Raw genomic sequence first — 26,106 nt, forward strand, 5'->3', positions numbered from 1 at the left:
ATCAATGGCAGAGGGCTTAAAGGGAAAGCCTCGGTCAGTTCTAATGCAGCTTTCCTTGTGGTACTGTGTATTAGTAATGCAGTGAAGCTGGGTCTGTCTTCCTCTAAAAATGTTTGAGTACATCTCCAGTGAATGCCAAAAATGTAATCTTAGTGTTTTGTGAGCAACAGAAACCATTGTGACTTTAAAAAAAATAATAACTGCAACCCTTGATTGTATGCAGAAAGATCTAATCTGTGAAAAGATACCAATTATTTTTTGTTTATGGGCACTTAATGCTCTCTTTTATGGAAGGGCATGTAAGTGGTGTTGTTCCAAGGAATTATATATTTGTTCTGCATTTGGTACTGCTTTCATGGTGAATGTGTGCAGAGGGGAAAGAACACTTGGATTAGTAACAATGGGCTCTAACATTAAAAAATATATATATAAATTAAAAAAGAAACGACAAAACAACAAACTGTTTCAATTCTTGGAGTGCTGCTGGAGTAACTGAAGGTTCGTCTCCATCCTGAGCTCAGAAGCTGTAAGACCTTTGGCTGTGTCTGAACACAGAGTGCTTGTTATGCTACTCGTTTGGTTACTGCTTTGTAACTGTTGGTGGAAAATCTGTTCATTTTGGAAGTTGTTGGTTCAGTAGTTCCACGTTTTGTGCAGTGAGCCAGTGCCTCGGAAAGACACTGCTGAAAAATGGTTTAAACTGAAAAACTGTGAGTCTCTGTGTATAGAGCATACTTACATATTGCACTCATTTCTAGGGTGTAATGTCCACTGAAACCTATTAATCTTGTTGCTTTGCTTACAGGTTGTATATTTTCCCCTATGTATATTTAATAGTGTACAGAAGCCAGCGGCAGATGAACGGGTGAGAAATGGTTTGAACATTGTGGGCATTTCTGAAGTAACTGACAGCAATGTCCAGATAACATCTAGTGCCTCGTTAGCACTCACATTTCTTGGTTCTCTGTTCAATGCTTTCTGATGAAGCAGCAGCTCCATAGGAGAACCTGTCTGGCTCAGGGTGTGGTTCTGGGGCGGCCTGCAGTCCAAGTGCCTGCCCCCACTAGAAGACAGGGATGCTGCCAGGGCTGTCCTGCAATCCTCTCCTGTGGGACTGCTGGCTGCTCAGAAACTCAGTGTCCATCCTGAGGACAGCTAGCTGATGAAGAGAGAAAAAATGAAAAATCACTCTTGTGGTTTGCAGTGTCAGTTATACTTCCTTGATGAAACAAACAGTGTAATGCAGAGGAAGTATTAATTACCATTGTATCTTTGTTTGGAAACCGTGGAAGTTTTTAACTAAGGAGTGTCTGCAAGTGTAGTTTACAGAGAAGCAGGCTGAAATACTCTTGGTTTGTGTCCTGCTACTCATTTAGCTTACCACAAGTACTATCCCTCTGTGAAAGCGCTGTTACCAGACCACAAAAGAAATAATTAGTAGGCAAGAGACATTGGATTTTGTGATGCAGTTTGCAGTGTTCTGAATAAATGTATTTCTCTCTCTCTTTCTCTCCTTCCTCTCTGTGTTTTGTTGTATTGATGGTGAGCACTAAAATAAAGATCGAAGTTGTGTTCTTTCAGAACTCCCTGCAGCCCAGACTTGGTGCTCCAGTGTTCGGTTTCAGCTTGACCTGTAATGGAAATGTTCACGTGGTGAATTATTTACTGTTGAACACTAACATAGAAAATGATGTGTTCTGAGTAGCTTTTAATTAATCATTCAAGGGAAAATATGAAAGTCAGGTGTGTGTATATATGTATGCAAGCGTGATGATACTGCTTTGTGGTAAAATAACACTGTTTTATATATTACATACAGTCTTTCAAAACAGAGTGAACACAAATGAGCCACATTCAGACTTACTGCTTCCTTGGACATAAGTAGGCTTAATCCTTAAGTTGATACAAGAAAAAAGATGGGAAAGCACTGTAGGAGTTGACATGTTCCTTGTACAATGGGGTAGATGAGTCGTGAGATTGAAGAAGCTTATAGGGTGCATGAGGTAAGTGGTTAGTAGAGCTTAGTGCTTGGTTTTAATGAAGCAAAAGATGTAATTTAATAAGAATCATTGTGAAAGTCATCATGACTTGTATCAAACAGCTCTTCATTTTCAAGTGCAAAGTCATTCGTCAAAGGCAGGAAAACATGGCAGTGTGGAATTGAGGCACCCCACACAGATTTCATTTCTCAGGTATCCAGCGTAAGGCTGTGCTGAAGTCTCACTCTGGGGATGTTAGGTGCTAATAATGATCTTGGATGATACTCTGTTTTCATTTAAGAATGTTTCCTTCCTCTTTTTGTTAAACTTCATATTTTCTCCTTGGTTCTGTTTCTTTAACTCCATTTCTGCATTGGACAATGGTGCAGCACTCTTCTATATCACATTCACGTAATTTTACATCCTCCATTAGAAGTTAGACCTTGCAAAACTGAAATTTGTAGTAACTGATTTTAGGGGAGGTTGTGTTGGGTTCACTTGTTTGACTGTGTGTTGAAACACACTGTGCAGAAATTTGCTTAAAACTTAGCATCCACCTCTGGTGGTGTCTTAATGAGATGGAAGTAATATTGTAATTAATAATGGAAGTGTTTGATAGTATGTTGCTGCTTTCTTTATTCATTTTTTTTTTTCTTCAGCAGAGGCTTTAGTGAGGAAAGGTAGAGGGATTTTTTGCAGAACTTCAGTAATACTTGAGTTGTAGAGAATATTCAGAAGCTTCAGAAGTTCAGACTTGACAGCTGATGAGCATTCCAGCACGAAGGGCTGAATTACTGCCTCAGTTTACCTTTCTCTTTGGGAAACATCAAATTCTTAATGTTGTAGGTAGAATCAAAGTATTAATTAAATTGAATGCTGTAGGTCATGTATGTAAGTCTTTCACAGATGCCGAATGTGAATCAAGTGTTATTATTCATTATAATGCAGTCAGATTGACTTGATACACAGGGAACATTCTGAAAGCAATGCCTCCTGTTTTATGGTCTTGGCCTGCAATGTCAGAAGTGGATGTTGGAGGTATGGCAGTAGAGGTGGGTACCTTCCCACCACTACAGCATCTCATGTTTGTGACAGATGGCAGCAGAGGGGCAGTCTGACACAACGGCATCTGACATGAAAGTGTAGGTGAAGCAGAGGTGTGTCACTGAGTTCCACCATGCAGAAAAAATGGCACCCACTGATATTCCCTGATGTTGGCTGGACGTTTATGGAGACCAGCCAGTGGGTGTGTGAGCACAGTGAGGTGGTGGGTGATGTGTTTCAGGGGTGACAACAGTGGCAGTGGTCACCTCCACTGGTGCAGATTTCTGAGTGTGGCATGCAGGCTCTTGTTCATTGCCGGTGGAAATGCAGAACCAATGGTGGTGACTACGTTGAAAAATAGTGGTTTTGTAGCTAAGAATTTGCACTACCAGATAGTGTTTTTGTGCTCTTTTATTTGCTGTAGTTTCTGTGGGAAATAAGTAAAAACTGAAACACTGATGTCATTTTCACTGTCAGTTTTCTTAAAAGCACTGTTTGATTGGTTTTGAAACTTCAGATAATTTCTCTTGCACAGACTTGTGTAAAATGTCTTGACAGAGGCCTGTTCTTTTTTTTGATAGTCAGTGTTCTGTTACATTTATCTGTTACATATCCCACTATAGTCCATGTATGTGATTGCAGTGTAAATAATAAACTGAAATCCTTGTGCAGTATTAATTAATATGGGTGGCATCCATTCTCTTTGCATCTAAGATAAACAGATTATAGAGAAAGTTCTCTGTTCAATATTTAGGTGGGTGTGAGACTGTGAGGTCTGTGCTGCTTAATATATATGAGGGTACGAGCAATCTTTCCTACGTGGTTATAAGAACACAGCACAGACTTCTGTCATTAGAGAGTCTACAGGTAAGGGCAGTAATAGCCCGTCCTTCAGAGTGCAGACAGTGCCCTGATGATTCTGCTGACACATTGGGGAGGAAGGTGCAGATGATCAGCTGCTTCAGTACTTGCATGTAAAGCTAATTGAAGTTTTTAATCCTACCTTTGAGGCGTGCATTGGAAAGGTCCAAAATACCATGGGTTTTGGGAAGAAGTAGTACTTATTATCTCTGCTGTTCTGTGCTTCTGTTCTTAAAGTATGAAACCAGTTTTTGCAAAGATAGAGTATAATCTTCGACAGTTGTTTGAAAATTTCCAAAATCTTTCGGCACAGGTATTGGAGAGCCTTTAGATGGGTCATAATATGTTATGTGTATTTAATTGATATTTCTGTGGAAGACCTGCAACTTAAGAGTCTGAGATAATTGGTACCTTGGTTTTATTCATTTGTAACTCTTGGCCATGGTTGTTTGTGGCCGTTTTCATAACTTAGAGCCTCACAGACTCTTTTCAGTCTATCTCAGAACTCAACTGTCCCAAGTGGCACTTGAGATTGCACTTCCCCATAACGTGGTGTTGTTTGGGTTCCAGGCCATATCTGGCACAGTGTTTGCTCATCCAGTGACACAAGCCCTCAATTTGTAATACAAATGCTACACAGTCGTCACGCAGCTCTTACTTTGAATAATTTGAGAGGCTGTTTGTTTTGAGTAAACAGTCTTGCCTGTTGAGGTAATCAATGAAATACAGTTATATGCACATGAGAATTCATTATGTTATTTGTAAACTAATTTGAGTGAGAATGTTAATGTGAAAAGCAGATGATGCTGCTGGTGCCTTTAGCACCACTGAGTGCCAGTATCGCTAGTCTCAGGTTGATGCAGATTGACTCTTCAGCTGAATACTTGCCTGAGCCGTGGGTAGCTTAAGACAATAGTGTTCTTGATAGCTACTTTGTGTGACAAATGCACTTTTCTTTCTAAATGCCAGATCCTCCTTTCAGCTTTGTGTAATGACTTGTCTCCCAAACTGTTGGGAAGAATGAAACAGTTCTGTGTAGACTTCCATTCTCTTCATGGAGAGCAGCTGTATTTTCTATACTGTCTTGTGAATGCATGCTTGAACCTTTGTGAAAAGTAGTCATATCCACAATTCAGCTACAGTGCTGCACTTGTGACTTACTACATATCGAGAAAATCAGTTGGCTGTAAGCTATGTTAGTGTTGTCAACAAGTTGTATACACAGTTAGCATTCAGTCACGAATAATTACAAACTTATTTCCCTCCAGCACTGGAAAAGTCATGGTAAAGAGTTGTCTCTGGCAGAGAGCTTGCTAAAGTCTGTGCTCTCCAACAGTGTAGCTGAAGCAACTTTCACAATTCTATCATAGCAACTGCAAAGGTATGGCATCCTTCTTTTTGTAATGAAATACATAGATTTTTTTTGTCTAGATTGTTTTTCAGTCCTTCCTTAAGGATTGGTCATCATAACCAAAACATTCATCTTTTGTAAATTTTGCATTGAATGTGTGAGTCCCAGTAAGAAAGAAGACAATTTGACTTGTTTGGTTTTGGGAAAGTGTGTTTGCTCTTTGACATTAAGGTAAGATTTTACTTCAAGCAGATAGGAAAGTTTAGTAACTGTCTGGGGGAATAATTCTCCATTAACTACAGTTAGTCATAACCAGTGGTACCTGTGAGGTTCATAACATGCTCAGTCCTTGATGCTATCTCTCTAGACAGTAGTGCTGTTTACCTTAGTAAAGCAAGAGGGTGAGAGGGTCTTTGAAATCCACCACTGAGTTTCTAAAATGCTCTTAGTTTTTGAAATTTGCTCTGTGAATGGGCTGTAGCTTAGACGTGTTGTATGTAAAGCAAAAGAAATAACTGTCTTAAAAAGCAGGCAGTGTAATTGTGTGAGAAACACGAAGGTGAAAAACAAGTCATGTCCGTATCTCAGGGAATGCAGATGTGTAGAGACCAAGGGACATGCCATGGCAAAAGGCCAGAGAATGTTCTTCTGGTGTAGGTAAGCACTGGATGTTTTGCATCCAGTCCTCGTGGTGAGTATCATCTGCTGGCTGTACTGGCCACAAGTCTTAAAAACATAGAGGGGAGGGTTAAGGGTTTGTAGTGTGACTTGTGTGTAACTATTTTATTCTTACAGTGTATGGGAAAGGGTGCCTACTAGATGATTTATTCTTATGTTGCCTTACGTGTTTACATTCAAACAAATTACTTCAGGGAATCAATATTATTTTTTCCCATTTTTTTAAAGGTAAGAAGCATATATGTTGAGGAGCTTTCAATAATGTGCCTCTGTAGTTGTCCATATATAGTGTTTTGCAAACCATAATTGAGATGCAAGCTAGAACACATGTTGCCCCAGATTCACAGAAGCCAACCTTACTCACTACTTTGACACAGAGCAGATGGCTCTTTGTAACGTAGTTGTTGATGCAGTAAGAATGGAGAGCCCTGACTGGTGTTGCCTATAATTGCTACCAATTAAGACTCTAATTTCTTCAGGAAGGCATCACTGTTTTCCCCTCATGCTAAGGGTTTAGTGAGATCCAAGACCCAAAATAATACAATGTGTTCAAATACCAGTTTGTTCTTAAGTTTTTAGTTGGTTTTATAGATGTATGTCTATTGATGACTTCATTTCAACCCCTCCAGTTTTTGTTTTCTGTGTATGTAATAGATGCCTTTTTATGTAGTTTCTGTCTAAATAAGACAGAAGAAAGAAGTATTAAGGATGTGCTATTGGAAAAGCTCTTGGCTGATTTCCCTCAGTAAAATGTAACTATTTTTGGGAATGGACTTTTCCTAGGTGAAAAATGTTAAGTTATAACCATGACTTCATGGCACCTTGCCAGGCAGTCCAGCTCACTTTGGAACCGTAAAGAAGGCATACAGAGGTGTTACATCTGGAACTACATCTGCCAAAGAACTTGAGCAGTATGTTATCTGCAGGTAAACTGTATGCTTCTTACTTGATAGAAGGCTTAACAGAACAGCAGAAGGAGGCCAAAGTGAAGGGGCAGCTTTAACTGTTCTAGTCATTAGTAGATAGCCTGCATTGATGAGTGTGCTTCATGATGGAAATAAGATGAGAATTACTATTAGATTGCCAGCTGGTTGGGAGGACACGTGCACATGACTAGCATGCAGTAACAGCAAGGTGAGTAATCTGTGCTTTTTAGTATTCACAAAGAATGCAGAGCAGCACCAGAAGAACTGGATCAAACCTTATTTATGGTATCATTCCATTATCTTCAGCCTGTTGACTTCAGCAGGCTTAGCCTGGGAATAAATTTGTGCCACAATGCTTAAACAGAACAAAAATATTTAAGCCCTATATAAACATGTTTTACAATTTTGCAGCACATTAAGAGTAATTTATTGAGGAGAGGGAAAAAATACTACATAAGGAGTTGTTCATTATTCTGTGCTGAAAAGTACAGACATAAGTCAAGGACAAGCTGGTTGTTCTTGACGAGTTTTATTCCAAAGAAATTGGCATCTGCATCACAATCCTTGATCTCTTATCCTGTGTTTTAGTGTTTTCTCCAGGAGGAAAACAATTTTAAAAAGTTGTTCTCATTCATATCTAGCTTTTGCAGAGTAAACAAGATCTGTGGTCATTGAAACATTCATTTTGATTAAAATTTAAGCTATCTATCTTTTGGATCAGAAACAAACAAACAACAAAAAAAGATGCCCTATCTCTTGCCTTTAATTATCACAGCTCAGTGATTTAGATAGTGCTTTGGAATGGCAAAACTTTGGCTGTCTGCCATCTTACACAATAAGCCCAGAGAAACCAGGGGTCTGTAGCTCAAAAATAAAACCTTGATTTTATGGTATTTCCACTCAAATGAACAGAAATACACCTCTCATTCCAGGTGAGATTCTTTGCCTCTTTCACGTCTAAAAGATACTTAAGACTTTTTCCATGTTACTTTTGATACTCGCACACAAGGCTAGAAAATTTAGTAGTTGTGTGCTGACCAAGATGGAGAACCATATGAAGTGAAGGATGTGACAGCAGGGTTCCAGAATGACTCTAGAGTGATAAACTGCCCACTTACGTTGCTGGCATTTTTACTGGCATGCATGTTCTGAAAATCCTAGGGAATTTTTTTGTTTATTCATCAGTCTTGCTAATAGCTTAGAGCTGTTTTGCAGGAATGTTATTTGACTGGACTTCAGGGGACCACGTCACTCTATATTTGTCTTTAGGGAGTGACAGGTTTTTCCTACAATATTTCAAGCTGTGCCTAGTTTTAAATGACAGACAGCATTTATATCAGCTGTAATCCCTTTACTCTGTTGCAGTGTGCTTTTATGTACAAAAAAAACCTGCATTAAAACTACGTGAAGCAACAGGTCTTGCAAGAGAAAATACAACAGAAAACAAAAATGGACTCAGAAAATTGTTTCCTTGTTATTTCCCTTCTTTTCCAAACCGGATTGTTCTACTAGTTGTAACCGTTCCTCTTCTGGGGCCTGAAGACTAGCAAATCTTAATAGGCTTTGCAAGGAGATTGATTGGTGTCCAAGGAATACCATCACGTCAGGAATCTTTGTTCTCTTGTAAGGAACTAAGGGGTGGTGTCCTTACTTCCCTTTTAAAATAAATGCAGGGGTTTTTTTTTCCATATACTAGAAGATATTTTTTTTTTTGAAGGAATTTTCTGAATTGGTTACTTGTCTTGGTGAAAACTGAAAAACTGATACACTAATATTGAAGTTGTTCTTAATTACTGTTGCTGCCTCACATAATACCTGGGGATAAGTGGGAGTAGGGAGAAGGGCAAGGTCTAGGAGTTCTGCAATAGTGATTAACCCAACGCATGTTTAAAATTTAAATAACTTAAAGTGAAAAATGAACATTCAATTTCCTCATACAATACCTATTGAATTATAGAGTTGTGATGCTGTTAACAGTACGTTAAAGGCACTGCAATTAAGTACAGGGTTTGCAGATAGTATTTATACAATCTACCATTTAGATTCCATCTAGGAGGAAGACATCTGCAAAACCAGCTTCTTTCTACATAGCCTTACTCCAAAACCAGGTTCTAAGGTTGTAAAAATCATTGGGGTGTTATAGGAAGTCTTCGTGCTGCCTTTTACTGATAAATTGCCTGTCTATCTCCTGTGGTAATTTTTATCAATGTCTTTTTGTGCTGAATTAAGATGAGTGAGCGTTCTTCTCAGAAGTAATGAAATTTGCTGGGAAGAGCTTCAGTTTTCTTTCCTGAAAATTAGTGTGCAGAAGTAGATGATGCCTATGGCCATGTGTTGCTTGCTATATTGCTCATTTGATTGCTTCTAGTTAATAGCATTTCTCTTGAAATGTTCAGCTTCTTCTTTCTTTTTAAATGATTTCTCTCATTCATTTTTTTTTTTTCTTACTGAACTTAATTTCTGGATAAATTGAAGCCGGTGTTTGCCCAGACTGTAACTGAGAGATTGCTTTCAGCTTTGTGTATGCTTTGTTGACCTATTCTGTTATAAAATTCTAATACCTCCGAGTCCACTGATACTGGCCACGTTTTGTGCAATTTCCATTATGCAGCAGGAAATAAAGATTTCTGCCTTTGTGTTTTCGTAGTGCACAAACAGACCGTTCAATATGCTTTCCCCAGCCCACCACTGATTTTTCTTTATTCTTTGTAACCATGGAACAGCTGCATCTGGAACTTGTAGGAACGTGAGTTAAATTAAAATTTAGACCCATAAAATTGGTTGAAGAGGAAAAAAATAATTGGGGATCAAGAAGGGATATGAGGTACCTATACACCACTTGGACCTGCAAAAGCAGCTATTAATGGAGCTATTCCTTGAAATTGTATTTCTTCCTTTGCTAGCAGCAGCAGTACTGTTTATTTCGAATCTGAGCTGTTAAGCATTTCACAAAACAAAGCATTCACAAACTTGATGGTCTTGCATTTCTTGTCTTAAGAATGAGACTGAACAGTCCTAAACAAAATTTAAAAATACCATGTAAGTGCTCTTTCTATAGAACAATTCAGATCAGATGTTAAATTAGGTCAGAATTAACTCTAGGCTCTTACTCTCCTTTGGATTTACCATTATTCATGGGCAATGAACTTCTAAGCTTTAAATATACTGATACGAGAGGGTGAAAATAAGTTGCTGTGCTTTACCCAGTGTCAGCTTTGAGAAAACACGGCAGGAGGGGAACACAGATGGCACTGATGCTGCTCTTAAAGTCTGGAGTCAGATGCTGGGATGTGTGTCACTAGCTGGTATTTTTAGGGAGACAGAGATTGAAACAAGAGAAACAGATGATGTCTTCATGTTCCTACTCACTGTCTTTCCCAATTGATAAAAAAACAAAGCTGGGTATGATGTTCTGTTTCATATCTTCAGGACATGTTGTACGCATCCTGAAGAATCTCACACAAACCTGCGTGTGTTGCTGCTTCCCCTCTGCGTGGTGCTTAAGGCCAGCGTGGGGCAGATCCCTGGGAGTCTCTCCTGGAAGCAGTACCAGAGCTAAGGGGTCTTCAAGCATCAGCTTCTCATGTATGCATCGTAACTTGGTGCACTTTTACTATTAATTCACTCTTGTATTTTGAAATGACGACCTCTGTGTGGTACGTGATCGCTGAAGTAATGTCTACCAAAATTTGATGTTAGCTTTTAATGCGTCTGTTCCTCTGTTTTTTGCTTCAGTCAAATTATTTCAAAATGATAATAGATTTATTCCAGCACTGCATTGAGAGGATGAGCTTTTTCACAGCACCAGCCTAGGTTGCCATGTAGTTATCTCTCTGTTCCTATTTTTCTTCCAATTTATATTATATCACAGTTCCCAAGCATGCTTTTCCATATCTTGTAATTCACACCTTATGATTGCAATGGATTTAGGCAGTTCTTTCAAAAGGTGATAGAAATCTGTTTTGCATGTGCACAGTGAATTGTCCTGTCTGCAGTTAATGAGTTATCAGCATAGGTCTTGCTCTGAGTCTCCATTATCTCCAGCTACTAGGAGATGAATTATTTTTGACTGGGCATTTGTGGCTCTTACTTGATCCAATTACTGAAATAGGTTTCACTGCTGTATAGTCTGTTGCAAGAAAATGTTGTTTTGGTTTTGCTTTTCTGTTAAAAGTGATTTTCACTTAAAATTCTTAACTAGCTCCAGGTCCCACTTCCAAAAAAACCACAAAAAGCTGAAAGTAATAATAATAATAACCAACTGAAAAACAAAATAAAAAAAAGCAAAAGGCAAAACAAACACAACCCCAAACCTTCTCCTTAGAATGCTTATAATGAACGTAGTAAATGACACATGGACTCTGTTGGGAAGCTGGAATCTGCAGCATTCTACTTGTGATTTGCGATGATCCAAACAGTAATTTAATTTGAGGAAAGATGCTTCTAAATACTGCTGCTTAAAAGATAACCCTGGATAATGTATTGTTATTGTTCCATTGCTGTTTGAACTGAAGGGAGGGAATGGATGAAGTATGATTGAGTGTTAAGTTCAAGAATGGCCTGGTTTCTATAGAAACAGCTTGTTCTATCCCAGCTACCAAAGTAAATGGTTATAGGATTTTGCTTTTTCCACCTTCAAATAAAATTTGATCATGCTTTGTTTTGGTTTTCTTTCCCTTCACTTCAGAATTCTCTGAAATTTGCATGGCTCTCAGCAGTGCAAAGTTGTCTTAGCCGGTCAGTATTTGAATAAACCATTCACAAATAAAAGTGTATTTGCTTCTCCTTTAGTGATCTACAGGTGAGTATGTAACTGCTACTGGTTATGGAGTTCCCATTAATCTTGAACAGAGTGGTGTAGGATGTTATCACACTTCTGTGGCCTCGTGCTGGAGTCATCCTGCTTTTACAAGTGGTGCAGCTTCGGATGAGTCATGCAGGTGTGCCTGCCAGCTGGCAGTGAAACTTCAGAGTTTTGTCATGCCACGAGGACATTCCTGTTGCTTTTCATGTCCTGTGTCCATTTTACCATTGCAAGGCAACTGTAAGGGCAAAGCCCCCTTTGTGCATCTAAAACTAAGTGAAGGGATTCTGACTGTTACAAGGTATACATTTTAGGCATTCAGTTAAGGAAGGAAGTGCAGCTAGTAATTACCTGTATTTCCTATAAAGCATCTAGTGAAAATAAATGTTTAGAAATGTGCTGAAGAAGAAATATGATGTTATCTTACCTTGAAACCCTTGAAATGGAGTCTAGAATCAAGGATCTCTTGATTCTCTTTCATGAGAATGCTTGATTCAATGGGCTACAAATTCATACTTATCCTTGCTCATTTACTTTCTTCTTACCTTATGTACCTAAATCTCATTTCCTATAACAACTAGATTTCTATTCAGCAATACTGACATTAGATCCAACAGTCATGAGCTGATGTAGTTTAAATCAAATGGAAGAATAAACAAAGTAGGATCCTACATAAAGACTTTGGATTCAAATTGTGTAAATGCTAATTAAGTGTATGAGGCTAGTATAAGGAGCATATTTTTGAAGAATTTGTGGGCTTGGCGTTTCTTCAAGTCAGAGGCTTCATAGGCTTAATATATTTGATTGCAAAATGAGTGAAAAGATGTAGGGAAAGACTTTCAAGTTGACTGCCACCTCAACAAGGATGTTGAGAAAGAGCAGAGAAACATAAAGAAACAAAATTCATGATTTTTGTTTACCCAAGTTACATAATAACAGATGTATTATCTTGTTGGTTTTTTTATGTTTGTTTTGTGATAGATTTATGTTTTTCAGAAGTGCAGAAGGAGTAACCTATCTGGAATTCAGTCAGAGGTTGATGTTGCATGGGAAGGAATTCATTTGGGAAGACAAGAATTGATAGAGTGGGAGCCTTGGGCGCAGGAGATGCGAGATGGAGTGTTGGGTGTGCAGGTGTCAGATTGGCAGTAGTGTTCAGTGGAATTCTTTAAAGATTCATCTTGGGACCAGCTTTCTTCATGGTGTTCTCATTTATACCCCTGACATGAGCAGGGTCAGTATGCTGATGAAATTTATGGATGAAAATTTGAAGGAATTAGTAGTGGAAAAGCAGATCATGCCATTGTATGAGAAAGACTGACTTATCTGGAAGGCTGAATTAATAACAAGGTTAATTGTGTTAATATTAAAATATCCTGTACATTATGGATTATCAAATGCAACATTCTGTAATGTGGGTTTGAAGTTTTGTGTCATGGAATTGATTGAGCTAGAGAACGGTATTGCAAACATGAGATGGTTTTGGTTTTCATACAGAAGATGGAAAGGCATTTGTGGTAGATTTAAGGGGGTTATGGTAAGTTCATCATTTTGTAAGTTCACGACGATGTTCCCTGAGACCCCATGTACAATTCTAGTCACGCATGTTTAAGAAGGGTAAATCAAAACTGAGATATATGCACTTTGAAGTGGAATGTAAGGGGTCTGCAGCCCAGCCTCCTGCTGGAAGCAAGGTCACCACCAGATTTGGACAAAATTCAGACTGGGGTGCCAAGGGCTTTGTTATTCAGGTCTTGAGAACCACCAAGACAGCTCACATCTCTGGGTTACCTCTTTTGCAGCTTTGATGTCCTCAGGGCAATTTTTTTTTCTTCTTATTGCTCCCATTTAAGACTCTTGACCTTCTGTCATGTACCTCAGCAAAATAACCATCACGTTGGTAATTTCTATGGAAGTACATAGATGCTTCTATGGTAATCAAAGCCAGTTCCTTAACCTCTGTTGATGTGCTTAGGTGCTTTGAAGGCAGTGATGGCATCCAGGACCAGGCTGTAAATGAGGAGAACCATTGCTTTTTTATTTTGGTGGTATCCTTGTCTGCAGATGGAGGAGCAAGCTCTCAAAATCTCAAGGGGGTTAAGAAAGAAATGAAATAAACCATGCCATTATAACGAAAGCCCCAAATAAATCTGACACCAGTGGATGTAGCCTGTGCAAGAATGAACGTGGTCTGAGAATTAAAAGAATGTTTCACTCCATAGGACACTCAGGATTTGGAGCGTCCTCTCAGTGAAAACGAAAATGAAAATAGTTAAATCCAGGAGGATACATTTAAAGAGGAGATTGCATGAGATTCCTACCTTAGGAGAGAATGGGAGTCAAGAACTTGCAGGTTCCTACAAATGTGGCTTGTGTAATGCTGCTGTTGCATTTAGGGTCTTGGTCAGGTTTTGATTAGTCTTTGAAATGAATCTTTCAGTTAGTAAAATAGAAATTGAGCAGGTTTCTCTTTTTGGAGAACCTTTTTTGGAGTCATCTAGCATTGATGCATCTTTGGAAGAACAAACTTCTCTTGTAAAAATATGAAGTAGGATTTTGAAAAGTGACGCATCAGTCTCTATTTCTGAATGCTGTTGTCTCTATTTTTCCCTTTCCTGCCCATTATTTAATTAAAAGTTCATATCTGTTAAGAAAAGGGGGAAAATAGTCTTGCATGCTGAAGAAAAGCTGATTAATGCAAGGTTGTCTCGTGTATGGTGATATTGAGGCTCTTCTGTGTTTTATTTATAAGATGGGAGGAATCTTAAGCTGCTACTAGAGCCTAAAATTGATAACAAAATAACTCGTTTAGGTGAGAGTCACTCAATCATCAAGAAGTATTCTGGCTGCAAATCTCCCATTTCTTAGTGATGAGACCTTGCATTCCTTCAACTTTAGCTGTGAGGTTTCTTTGCTTCTGCATGTACATGACTCAAATTTTTGTTCCAGAAGTTGCAGTTGTTATTACAATCTTCTGTGCCTCTTTTTTTTCTTTCTTTCTTTTTTGTTTTCCAGTTTACAGTGTGAAGTCTTGCATCCTGATTTTTTTTACTACGTCTGTAATGCAACTGGTGTGGTGGTTACTATAGCTGTAGCTATGAAATCTGTGCTGGTTGTGGTGCGTAGGGGGAGAGGACAAGGTTTGCATGCTTGAGATCACGAACAGAATGGACAGTTATATAACCCTACGCAGGGGACATCGTCCACAAGTTGTATTTCATCCTGCTTCTGAGACTGTCACTCTTCTGAGCTAATGTCTTCACTAGCAGTTGTTGCTATAATGTGGATATGGAAGTCTGTGACCCTTACTCAGTTTACTGTAACAGAAGCCTGGAATTTCCTTTGGTAGACTATAGCCAGGACAGTTGTCAACTCCCTGTGAATGAGCAAACTGGTCAGGGCCAGAAGAACTCTGGGAGTATTGTAGGACCAGAACTCCTTCAGCTAGGAAGGAGGGGCTGTAAGCATATTATCTTGAAATGTGCAAGTTGCTTGAAAATTTCTAACACAGAAGATAGAACTATGGCTAAAAGCATTAAGAATCATCTGGTAACTTCAACATTTTAAATTGACTGCTTCCTTGTCAAAATTTCTCTACTGAGCCAAGATTTTTCTCTGTTTCCACTAAATAAGTGCACACATGCATTTCTTTTTAGATGTGGACTTTCATCAGTGACATTTTGCCAAAAAGTTTGAGATTCCCCTACAGTTTGTTTGAAGTAGAATTCTCAGACACACAGAATAAGAAGTGCAGCAGTTGCAAGCAATTAACTTTTCCTATTGCTCCTGAGAGGATCAAAACGAGACTCTAAATTTCAAGGCAAGTTTTGGGATTCTGTGCTTCAAACTCTTGGAGGTAACGTGATGTGCAACTGAGGATTAAGATTCCTTCAAGCCAAGATTAAGAAATAGAAATACAAAGGTATATTTATCTTCTATGCATGTATATGTGTATATATAGACAAACATGCAAACTCCATGTCAGTGGCATGCTGTACTATAAATAAGAAAATACTTTAAGCTTTTATTAGAGCAGCTGTTTCCCTGCATTTCATGCACATTTGTTTTACTGATTTAAGGATTTATTTTGGGCTTTTGCTAATATTTGATGGTAATTTTTTAAAAATTAAAATATTCCTCTCCTGGCTTACTCATTTTATAGTATATCCTGTAGAATTATTAGTTTATCTTGATGTGCCTTTTGTATTTGATAGGCTATAAGAAATATTCTGCAGCACTGTTAGAAAATCTATCTTGGGATGGGAAAGGAGCTGCTAATATTTATTGTTGTTTTTTTTTTTTTCTTCTGGTGCTTGTGTTGAGCTTATTGATTTTTTTATTTTTATTTTTATTTTTTTTGCATTGTATATTAACTGCAGAAGTAAGATTTAATCAAACTTCATAGGAAGCAACATCAATTTTAGTTATTTCTCTGCGATGTTCTTCTCCTTTCTGCATTGACTTCAGTGTGCTTGGCAATTTCAAAACTCAGCAGTGAAAGTAAAAAGAAACAAGTCTCCTTAATGTAATGCTAGCTGAAGAACAGCTTCAGTTCTATATTAATGCTGCATCCTAATAATATTTTTAAGTACTATGACTAATATTCTTTGAATATTGTCATCTTCAATCATCTCCTTGTAGGATCCAGAGCCCAAACTTCTCAGGAGCTGGTAGTTTGGTGATAGAAATGTTCACTGCCTAGGAAGGTGTTCTCATTTTCAGAACATATAAACCCCACCACAGATAAACTACACACTGATAAATGAAAATAAATCCTTTATAATATGCATAAACTCGGAGTTGGGCGACTGCTTGGTTAGAGGGGACAAGATGGTCAAGAATAAGGGACATAGATGTTGTGGGGGGGTGAAGATGGAGGAAAGCTGCTAGGGAAGAAAGCTTCTCATTTTATCTACGAGTGTGCACAGCAGACACCACTGCTGAATATTTGGGGTTGGTTGGTTTGTTTGTTTGTTAAACAGGCAGCCCATTCCCTAGTACAATAACAGCTTGTGACGCAGTCTAAACCTCCTAAATTTCTGGCAGTCTGTTGGGGTTGTAATGAGATGCGTTAACGCTTAAAGGATAATTAAAGATAATGAGGTATAGAGAAAGTGGAGTGGAAGGCAGCACGCTGCACTTCTGAAAGCCAGATGATGGCAATCTGACTTTTGTTGAAAAGAGCTGATTTTCTAAATAGAAATTTTTATAGTTTGATCTGAATACGTACATAGCAACTGATGTGATGCCAGATTGCAAACTGTTGGTTAAATGGGAGAAACTAGGATTTAAGAGAGAAAATGTGAATGCATAAGGGCTTAACATAAAGGAGCTGAGAGCTGGGGGGAAGCTGGGTCAAGAGAGCTCATTACAGGAATTTCTGTGGATTAATGTTTAGACCAGTCTTACTTCATGTTACTCCTTTAATGACAAGGGTACACATAGAGGATGTTGCTGCTAAAATTGTGGATGACTCAAAGTTCAAAAAATCTTCTCTCCATAGAAAGAATGGTTGCATGGAAATGTGTGGGTGATTTCATAGGACTCGGGCCCAGAAACTGGGGAGATCTCAAATATTTTTGTGGCGCAAAATAAGGTTTTGCCAACACCAGGCTCCTTCCTCCTTTCCCTGGGAGCAGTACGAGTGGGATGAAATTTGGAGCTCTAGGGCATTACAGTCCAAATGTCAATTATAAGATCTGAGGCTAAATAATGGAAAGGATGAAGGTGGATTGGACTACATAGGGATTGAACTAGCGGCGTGGAGCGGTTATGAAGGAGGTCTATGTATTCTTGGGAGGCAGTCACAGAGGATGTTTCCAGTAGATGGAGGAAATTACAGGTGGTGTTACAAGCAGCAGCTGGTGAGCCGTTATTTGGTACACTTCCGAAATAGTCGTCTGGTTTGTGGAGAGGAAGAAAAACTGAAGCGTGTGGAGAGACAGGCAGTTAAGGTGAATGGGGGAAATGGTGTCTCATCAGAGTAAGCTTGGAGAGCGTGTCTTGTGCAGTCCAACTAAAGAAATCGTCTGCGTGTTGCTTATAAATACACAGGTGGAGACTGCTGAGGGGCTGGGAGGAACTATTTCAACTGAAAGACGATATAAGCAAAAATACAAATGGGCATAGCCTGACCATTGCTAAATGCAGTCATAGAACTTGAAGTTGGAATTCTTTGGAGTCAACGGGAATAGTGAGTCTTGGTCTACTTTTGCTACTAAATCTTGGTGCGATTTGGAAATAATTCCTTGATCACTCGATGTGTGATAATTCCTTAATCACCCCCAGCCGCCCTCCCCTGACGCAGCTCCATGCCGTTCCCTGTCGCTGTCACACAGAGCAGAGCTCAGCGCTGCCCTCCGCTCCCTGTGAGGAGCTGCAGCCGCCATCAGGCCTCCCCTCAGCCTGCCCTGCTCTGGGCTGAGCACAACAGGGCTTCAGCTGCTTCTCACACTCCTTGCCCTCCAGAGCCTTCTCCATCTTTGTAGCCCTCCTTTGGACGTTCTCTAATAGTTTGATGTCCTTCTTAAGTTGTAGTGCCCATAGTAGTGTAGTGCACACAGTGCTTGGTGAGATAGCCTTGATGAAGTGTGTAGTGTGATGGAAACCATAACTTGGCTACTTCTACTGGATTCTCTAAGGTAGGTGAAATGAATCCAAGCCAAAGCATTTAAGATAGATTAGGCTTTGGAAATAACCAGAAAAATGGACAGATGAGGCAGGGCTGTCAGTGAGATATTCGACCCTGCAGAAGTCTTGAGAGTCTGGTCTTCACTATAAATTATTCCTTTTGTGTTTGAACTAGAAGAAGAATTTCCCGATGTCCAACAAAAAAAAATTCCAAGAAGAAAAGTTTTTGTGAACGTGGGATGCAACATGAGAGTTTGATCTGAGAAGGTGTCTGAGCAGTTTGGTTGCTGAGGCCTTCCTAAAAGTTGATTGAATTCAGGCTTGTAGGCCAAAACTTGACGTGATTCGATTCCTACTTGTCCTAGACATTGCATGTGCTGGTTACGGAGATACTTTTGGTGATCCTTGCTAGTAGTTGCTTGTGGAACTCAAGTCTGATTTTTTTTTGCAATGCAAATAGTGTCGTAGCAGGCTCTTTATATGAATTATCTTAATGCCATATGAAAAAAAAATGTATTCCATATGCATATCTGTTCTATATGCATAGAAGAGAGAGAAATGATACCTGAAGGTGCTGATGGTTAGATAAAGGAAACCCGATTTTAAGAATCTGAAACAACTCTGATATGTTGTATTGCTGTATTGCATGTGGATCTCAACAATTTTGCTTGTAGCAATGTGGCAGTGGAAGAAAAAAGCTTTGCTTTTGGAAGACAGAGTTCCATGGCAGCTGTGACCAAGAAAGAATGCAGTTTGATTCCACAGTGTTTTGTAGGAGATGCAGTGGGTGAAATATCTGGGCTAATAAATATTGTACTGGAGGTCTTTTACTTAAGTGCACAGACTATTCAAATGCAAGTTTTTCAGTGCTATGTCTACAGGTTATTTTTCCAAGTTTATATTTTTCTTTTTATTCAAGGTGATGTGTTGCTAGTGGTTCTTGGCAGACTTCTTTCGTACTCTGCTGAAAGGGTTTTCCAGTGTTGCCCTCAATTTGGTCATTACCTATCACGATCTTCTGGTGTTCAACATCAGAAATGTCAGCTGTTCAAATTTTATCTTCCTAGTTTGTCCCAGTTTTTAACACCATCTGAGCATATTGTCAGATCACTTTGGGATTTTTTTTTTCCAAAACCAATGGCAAATTTTAGTAATTTGTTTAAAAATATGTATGATTAAGCTTTGTCCAGTTCTTTTCCTAATAGTGCATTTTATTTACAGATAAATTTGCGCCTCATCTTGGTAAGCGGAAAAACGAAAGAGTTCTTGTTCTCACCAAATGACTCTGCTGCAGATATTGCAAAACATGTGTATGACAACTGGCCGATGGGTAAGTAGTTGTGTGCCTCTGGCATTTTAATGGCAAGTTTGAAGTTTCCCTCTGTTTCCAGACTGAAGTGCTAATAAATGCGTTCTCAGCATTCAGATTTATGTAAAGTAAAATTGTCATCTTGCCTTTGTTTGTTTCTTAGATTTAGATGTCTTGACTGTTTTCTTCTTTGTTTCTAAAACTCACTTTCCCAGACTGAAGTTACTTCTTTATCTTTAGATACTTTTCTTGGTTGATTTTGGTAGAGGATATGGTAAGTGGAAGACCTCAAAATGCTGGGGATACAAAGCTACTTACGTGAGGAGAGCTGGTGGAAAACATGATGTGTCACAGAAACATATTTGTGGTATTGAGTCTCAAGTTTTTCTCACTTACTGCCTTATCGTGGGAAGATTTGTATTAATATTTTCCTGGGGAAAAACAAAGTATAAAAGAACATTTTAAGAGGAATTAAAAGACAGAGAGGGAGCTAAGAGTGTTTATATGAATATATTTGGTGCTGTGCAGGAATTGAAGACTAAGGTGTATTATTCACATATGTGAACAGTTCCATAAAGACAAAGTGCTGCTGTTTTCCCTGAGCATGATTTCGTGGGAAAATAGCCAAAGCACAGACATAGCATTACATATGATGAAAGAAAATGCTTCCTTTGGTACAGGATTTCGTCTGAGTTACTATTTTGATGATGAAAAAGACTATTATATGCACAAGACTACAACACTGCGATATCTGTTTCTGTTGTGTCTTTGTCACAGAATTGGGATAATAAACTGTGCCAAAAAGTTAATGTTGATAATCTGTATTTTAGACTTCAAGCTTGCCATCTTTGAGGTCAGTAAGAACAGGAGTTTTCATGGTTGCTCATTTTGCTGGGATGAAGCATTATTGTAGCACAATATATTTAGTAAAATAAATAATGAAGGAAGAGGCTTATTGTCTTCTGAAATATCAGGTACACAACACTTCTACGCTAAGAAGTCTGGTTGATGTCACGTATTTGTAGCTGCTGTACATATTTTAATGTGAGTCTATAAAGTTTATTTCTGAACATGGGATCTTGCAGTCTAAAGCCTGTATGATGCCTTTTTAGATGCATGGCAAAATGTTGCAGTGTTCAGAAGCGAAGGGTTACTTTTTGCTTTCATCTTGTGTTGGGGCATTTGATTAGGAGGTCTTTGTCAAACATTACTTTAGGCATGTGAAGTAATATATGAACTAATACTGAATAACAAGGGAAGTCATAATAATTGAAGTGATTTTATGCCACTACAGCAAAACAAGTATGTTGAGTGGTTGTAGCATTGAGTGATATGGGTTTGCTTCAGCTCTCCTTTACATCAGTAAATGTTTAAAGCCAGTAAAGGCACTGGTTTTGGTAACCATAATGTAAGTTAACAGAACAGCATCAAAAGTGCAATTATTGGCATATATTTGAAAGTTAGATAGTATTTTGTTATTCAGATACGTTTCTAATATGATCTGCTCTTACTGCCACGTGAAGAGCTGGAAAGTTGCAGACTCGGTTTATATTTGAGAAGAAACTCAGCCTTTAAAATCTCATCTTGAAGCAAATGAAAAACAGAACTGGGCATGGGAAGCATCAGTTCGATTACCTGGTATCCCTCGGGAGCACTCTGAATCTTCTTCATGAATATTTAATTGCCTGCACGAAGAAGGATAGCAGCAATTTAAAAGACTGAGGAAAAAACTACTTGGGGAAAGTGTATAGGTTTTCATATACATTATTAGCCTATCAGCTTTTTTTGAGTGAGAGCACTCCTCTGTGCCATAGGACTGAGAAACCCGAACGAGGACAAAAGTGTGTTTGAAATGGAGAGGATATGAAATCACTGTTTTTACTGTTGTTGTGACTTGTCATGATCTTGTGGGGAGGGAAAAAACCAACCGTGAAGTGTCTTTAGTCACATGCTAGCAAACTTAAGCCAAGCTTCTCTTCCTCCTTTGGTAATGCAATTGTTGATTAAGGATTTCCTGGCTCATAGTGGAGAATGCTAAGTTAATATCCATGTATACAATATAGGTAGGTTTCCTGTTTCCTTGCATCCCTTTTCTTCTAAATAACTTTAAAAGATGTTTTGTTCAGGAATTATCTGTTAAGCTTTAATAAGAAGAAATTTTTTAAAAAGTCATAGGTAAATATTTTTTCCTTGGTTCACTTAGTCATCGTTGGAATTTGAAAATTGAAATAGTGTCAGAAATGTTTCAGATTGCAAGCCAAGAAGCAAGAATTAGAAAGATGGGTAAATTGGCAGGTTAACAATGAGAAAATACCTCTGCCAAAATACAGTCTGTTGTCTTCTGGATGCTGTTCTGTATCGCTGTGGTACTGTAAATTGGCTGATCTTTGCAGCCAGAGTCTCTGTGCAGTTCAGATGCTATAGAGTAAATATGATTATGTAAACCTGGTACCTTCCAAAAAGCAGTTTCTCCTGGCAGTGTGATAATTCCAGTCCTTAGCTTACCCCCCCCTCCCAACGCAGCAGAAATGGCACGTGCTTTCGTTGCCAGACAGTTGAGTCAGATGAGTGGCAGTATTTGAAATGGCTCTGGTTGCCAAGTTTCATCGAAGCTCGTAGCCCAGGCCTGCACCCGGTGACCCTACAGCTGCTGCCCTGCCTACCCACCCGGCCACCCTCATGCTCCCACCGGCTGCCCACTGCTTTCCCCCTTTCCCTTTTCAGTCCTCCTTTTGTGGTGCCTTGCCGCTGTTTGTGTGCTAATTGTATGTTCCCAGTTAACAGGTTGGCCTCTGTCTTCGGTCACCATCCCTTGCTGAATATTCATTCTGGTATACAAACACTACAAAAGCTGCAAAAGAGCACATTTGTGAGCAGCTGTTAGCAGATATCTGGTCAGCTGAGAGACAGAAGAGGCTGCTCCCAAAGAGCCCATTTAAATGCAACATTTAAAGGTTTTTATATTTATTCCAAAAGCAAAGTGCAGATGTATTTGTTCATATTTTTACAGGGAACAGTGAAAGAGTAGGAAATGATCATCTCAGCTTATAAATGATTTATTACGGCCTAGGAGTTATGGGAAATGCATTATAGGAAAACGTATGCTTGTTTTTCCCGAATTGCTATTTGCTCCATAAAAACATCCCCAGATTGTTCTTGGAGACGTTCCTTAAAACATACCAGTAAATGTCTCCTCTGTGAGAGCCCTCTGTTCGGCCTCCCGCAGTGACTGTTTGGGCTGTTCAGTTCCCTGCCGCCTCTGGACATGGAACTGGCTCAAGCTGGTCGGCATGGAGCGCCGCTGAGCAGCCCACAGTCTGCTCAGTTCTGTGATCTGGGAGCCCTGTTTCAAATGGCCGGTCACATGCAGTGCTGGATGCAGCTCCTTCTCAGTGCTGGAGAAAGGCTCCAGTTAGACAGCAAAGCGGGGAGGGTGAGCGTGGCCTGAGAACCCCCTGAGATGTGCAAGGAGGAAAGAGGCAGTTTTGGCAGAATTAAGCATCAATGTAAACAGGAGTCAGCTTGCCCTTGAAGTATGTTGTTCAGGACTTGCATATATGCATCTTAACTGTCTCATGCGGTCGGTGAGATAAGTTAATACTACTTACACTTGCAGGCATGCAATTAAATGTTTCAGTGCCTAGCGTCAAGTAAGTTTAAGAATGCATTTCAGTTGAATTGTCTATCTTCAGTCTGTGCTCTCTGCAGTGCTTCATGCAGGAGAGTCGTGTACCTGGTTTTCTTTCAGAAGGTGGGAGAAATAACGAGGTGTTACTGCAACATAACTGAAAATTCTCTTACTTTTCAGATTGGGAAGAGGAACAAGTCAGCAGTCCAAATATCTTGCGGCTTATTTATCAAGGGAGGTTTCTTCATGGCAATGTGACACTAGGAGGTATGAAAGTAATTTCCATTATCCATGCTACAGCAAGGCAAAGAGCGTTTTTATTATTACTATTTTTTTTTTCCAGTGCAGTAAATATTACTTTCCTGTTCGTGATCACGGTATGATTTGCTTTATACTATTTTCCTTCGGCATGGAATGCCATGTTGTATCTTATCTTGTGTTTTTCTGTTCTGTTATGACTAGTTGTTACAGTTTGGGATGGTCAGTTTAGACTCCTGCAGAAATAAACAGTAATGCTGCTTTTATTTTTTGCCTTGCCAAATGGAATATTTTTTCCATTTTTCTTACCCTGATTTGAGGGCAAGTTACTACATAAACACTTCAGTGTTTTAAAATATTGGATAAAGATTACGATAAGTGAGTAAACAGTGCTTTAAACCTTAGTGTGATGAAGACAGACACCCTATGAATGAGAATGAGGGGCAGCATTCTTGCTGTCCAGTGCTCTCCCAGGGATACAACTGCATGGTTAGGTGAAAATAAAAGTAAATGGCTCCACTTCATCTACTCAGAGAATGCAATTCAATTATGCCCCCTTGTGGCAACTTTTTCTGCAATTATGTACTTTTTTAGATGGCTCTCTTGGGTGGAGATGTGACACGAAGTTGTGACAGAGATCTTTCCCTTTATCTCTGAAAAGTTGGCAGAGTTAATAGCAACTTTTGCAATGAATATATTCTCTTCAAGCCATTTCAAAAATAAGCATTCTTACCTTCTCTGGATGTTCATGTGTTTGCTTGATTGCTGTACAGAGAAGATAATGTAATACAAAATCACTAATGAAATGTTTCTGAAGTTCCTCTGAACCAGGGAGGAATATTTCTGGACTGCTTATGATGGTATTTCCATTATGGAGTGATTGGAACGATACTGCCATTGATTCATTGCCTACCATTACTAACATTGGCTGATGATGTACTTTTAGAATAGGTTTGTCCTCATATAAATCAATTTTTAATGCTGCTATATGCACTGGAAAGATCATTGTCAATTAAAGGAAAATCTGAGATTTTTATTCACTCTTTAATTTGTATGTTTACTTGGTGCCAATGTACGTAGCTAGTAGTGGTTGGAGAAAGACTGAAAGACAAGTGTTAACTCTTGGATCATGTCTGCAATTACAGACGTGGATCTTGCCTTACATTTTCCAGGGGGTTTTCTTTACCGTTCACCTGTGGGTGTTGTTTTTAACTGCTAGTGCTTGTTCTCTTCACTGATATCTGTCTGAACCTGAAGCAGACTTGAGTATTTGTTGAACAAGCTATGCTGAAAAATAGCTGTGTGCTGTTGACTTTTACCTTCTCTCAATCCCTGTGTTCTAAATGCTTTGGTTCTGGGCATTTCAGTTCATTGTTAATCACTCCTGCGTTGCGATTGAATCATCATGTTTTTACCCTAAGCACCTGACATACCTGACATGTATGTTAGTGTTTTTCAAAGATCTTTGCTTCTGTCTTGTTTTTAATAAAATAAAACAAAAAAATAATATCTAAAACAGTGGCTTACTGTAGTAGGAATGAATTTATCTGGAGTGAGGTAAACAGCTCAAAGAGCAACAATTCCTGTAGCAGCCTGAAAAGGCTGTTATTTCATTATTACAGAGTTTCTACTAATAACCTAAAGTGAACTCGTGAATTTTAAAAGTAGGGGGAAAAAAGCTTTCTTGTTAAATGCAATATTTAGTTTCTTCTGCCACTGTAATACAATTCCATTATGCTGTTCTATCTGCAGCTCTCTGTAACTGCTGTAGCACTTAGTGTTTTATTTGCTTTAGGTGATTAGGAAATGTTGACTGGAATTTGAACTTACTGTGTACTGAAGCTTTATCAAGTAGTGAAACAAGAGTTTCCAAGGGAACTGTGGTGTGGCTTTTTAAACAGGAGTCCATTTTTATCACATTTAAGATGACATAGTAATGTTCTTGCTGTAGCCTCACTGATGCATAAAAACCGAGACTCCTTTAAATGCAGAATCCTCAAAAAAAAAAACAAAACTGAAAGAAAAGACTCTTCAGAATGGAAAAGTGTTTTTTTAAAGGAGTCATTTATTTCACCACCTTTTCTGAATGGACTGCCACAAGAAATATGTTCAGCTAAATCTTGTGAATAAATGTAACAGCTATGACAACATAATGGATTGCTGATCTGGGTGGTGGGTTGTATGTTGTCGAAATGATTAGTAAAATGATTATCAAATGATTATGGGGGATGAAGTCAATGATCTCTAGAGGTCCCTCCTACAATTCTGTGATTTTATTAAAAATGCTGTATGCAATATCTGAAAGATAAAACTGGATGAGAAGAGAGGATCTGATTAATGTTTGTATCTAAAGAGAGATGGAAGGCAAATGGATGAGGCCAGGCTGTTCTCAGTGGTGCACAGCCATAGGACAAGGAGCAATGGCTTAAAATTTGAACATAGGAAATTCCATACTAACATGCAGAAGAACTCTTATGGTAAGAGTAACAGAGCACTGGAACAGGCTGCCTGGAGAGGTTGTGGAGTCTTGTTCTGTGGAGGCATTCAAGCCCCAGCTGGATGCCTATCTGTGTGACCTACAGTAGAGCACCTGCTTTAGCAGGGGATTGGGCTCGATGTTCTCCAGAGGTCCCCTCCA

At 38.9% G+C, this 26,106-nt stretch overlaps 1 protein-coding gene across 1 annotated transcript in view; it reads left to right on the forward strand.

Moving 5' to 3' along the window:
• UBL3 (ubiquitin like 3) overlaps positions 1-26,106 on the forward strand; it is a 55,768-nt gene that overhangs the window by 26,275 nt on the left and 3,387 nt on the right. Inside the window, exons 2-3 of the mRNA XM_048933740.1 lie at positions 19,495-19,603; positions 23,391-23,477. Of these exons, the coding sequence (XP_048789697.1) occupies positions 19,495-19,603; positions 23,391-23,477 (196 nt within the window). The remainder of the gene's footprint in view (positions 1-19,494; positions 19,604-23,390; positions 23,478-26,106) is intronic.

The sequence above is a fragment of the Lagopus muta genome, chromosome 1 (assembly GCF_023343835.1).
Source record: "Lagopus muta isolate bLagMut1 chromosome 1, bLagMut1 primary, whole genome shotgun sequence".
Classification (NCBI taxonomy): Eukaryota; Metazoa; Chordata; class Aves; order Galliformes; family Phasianidae; genus Lagopus; species Lagopus muta.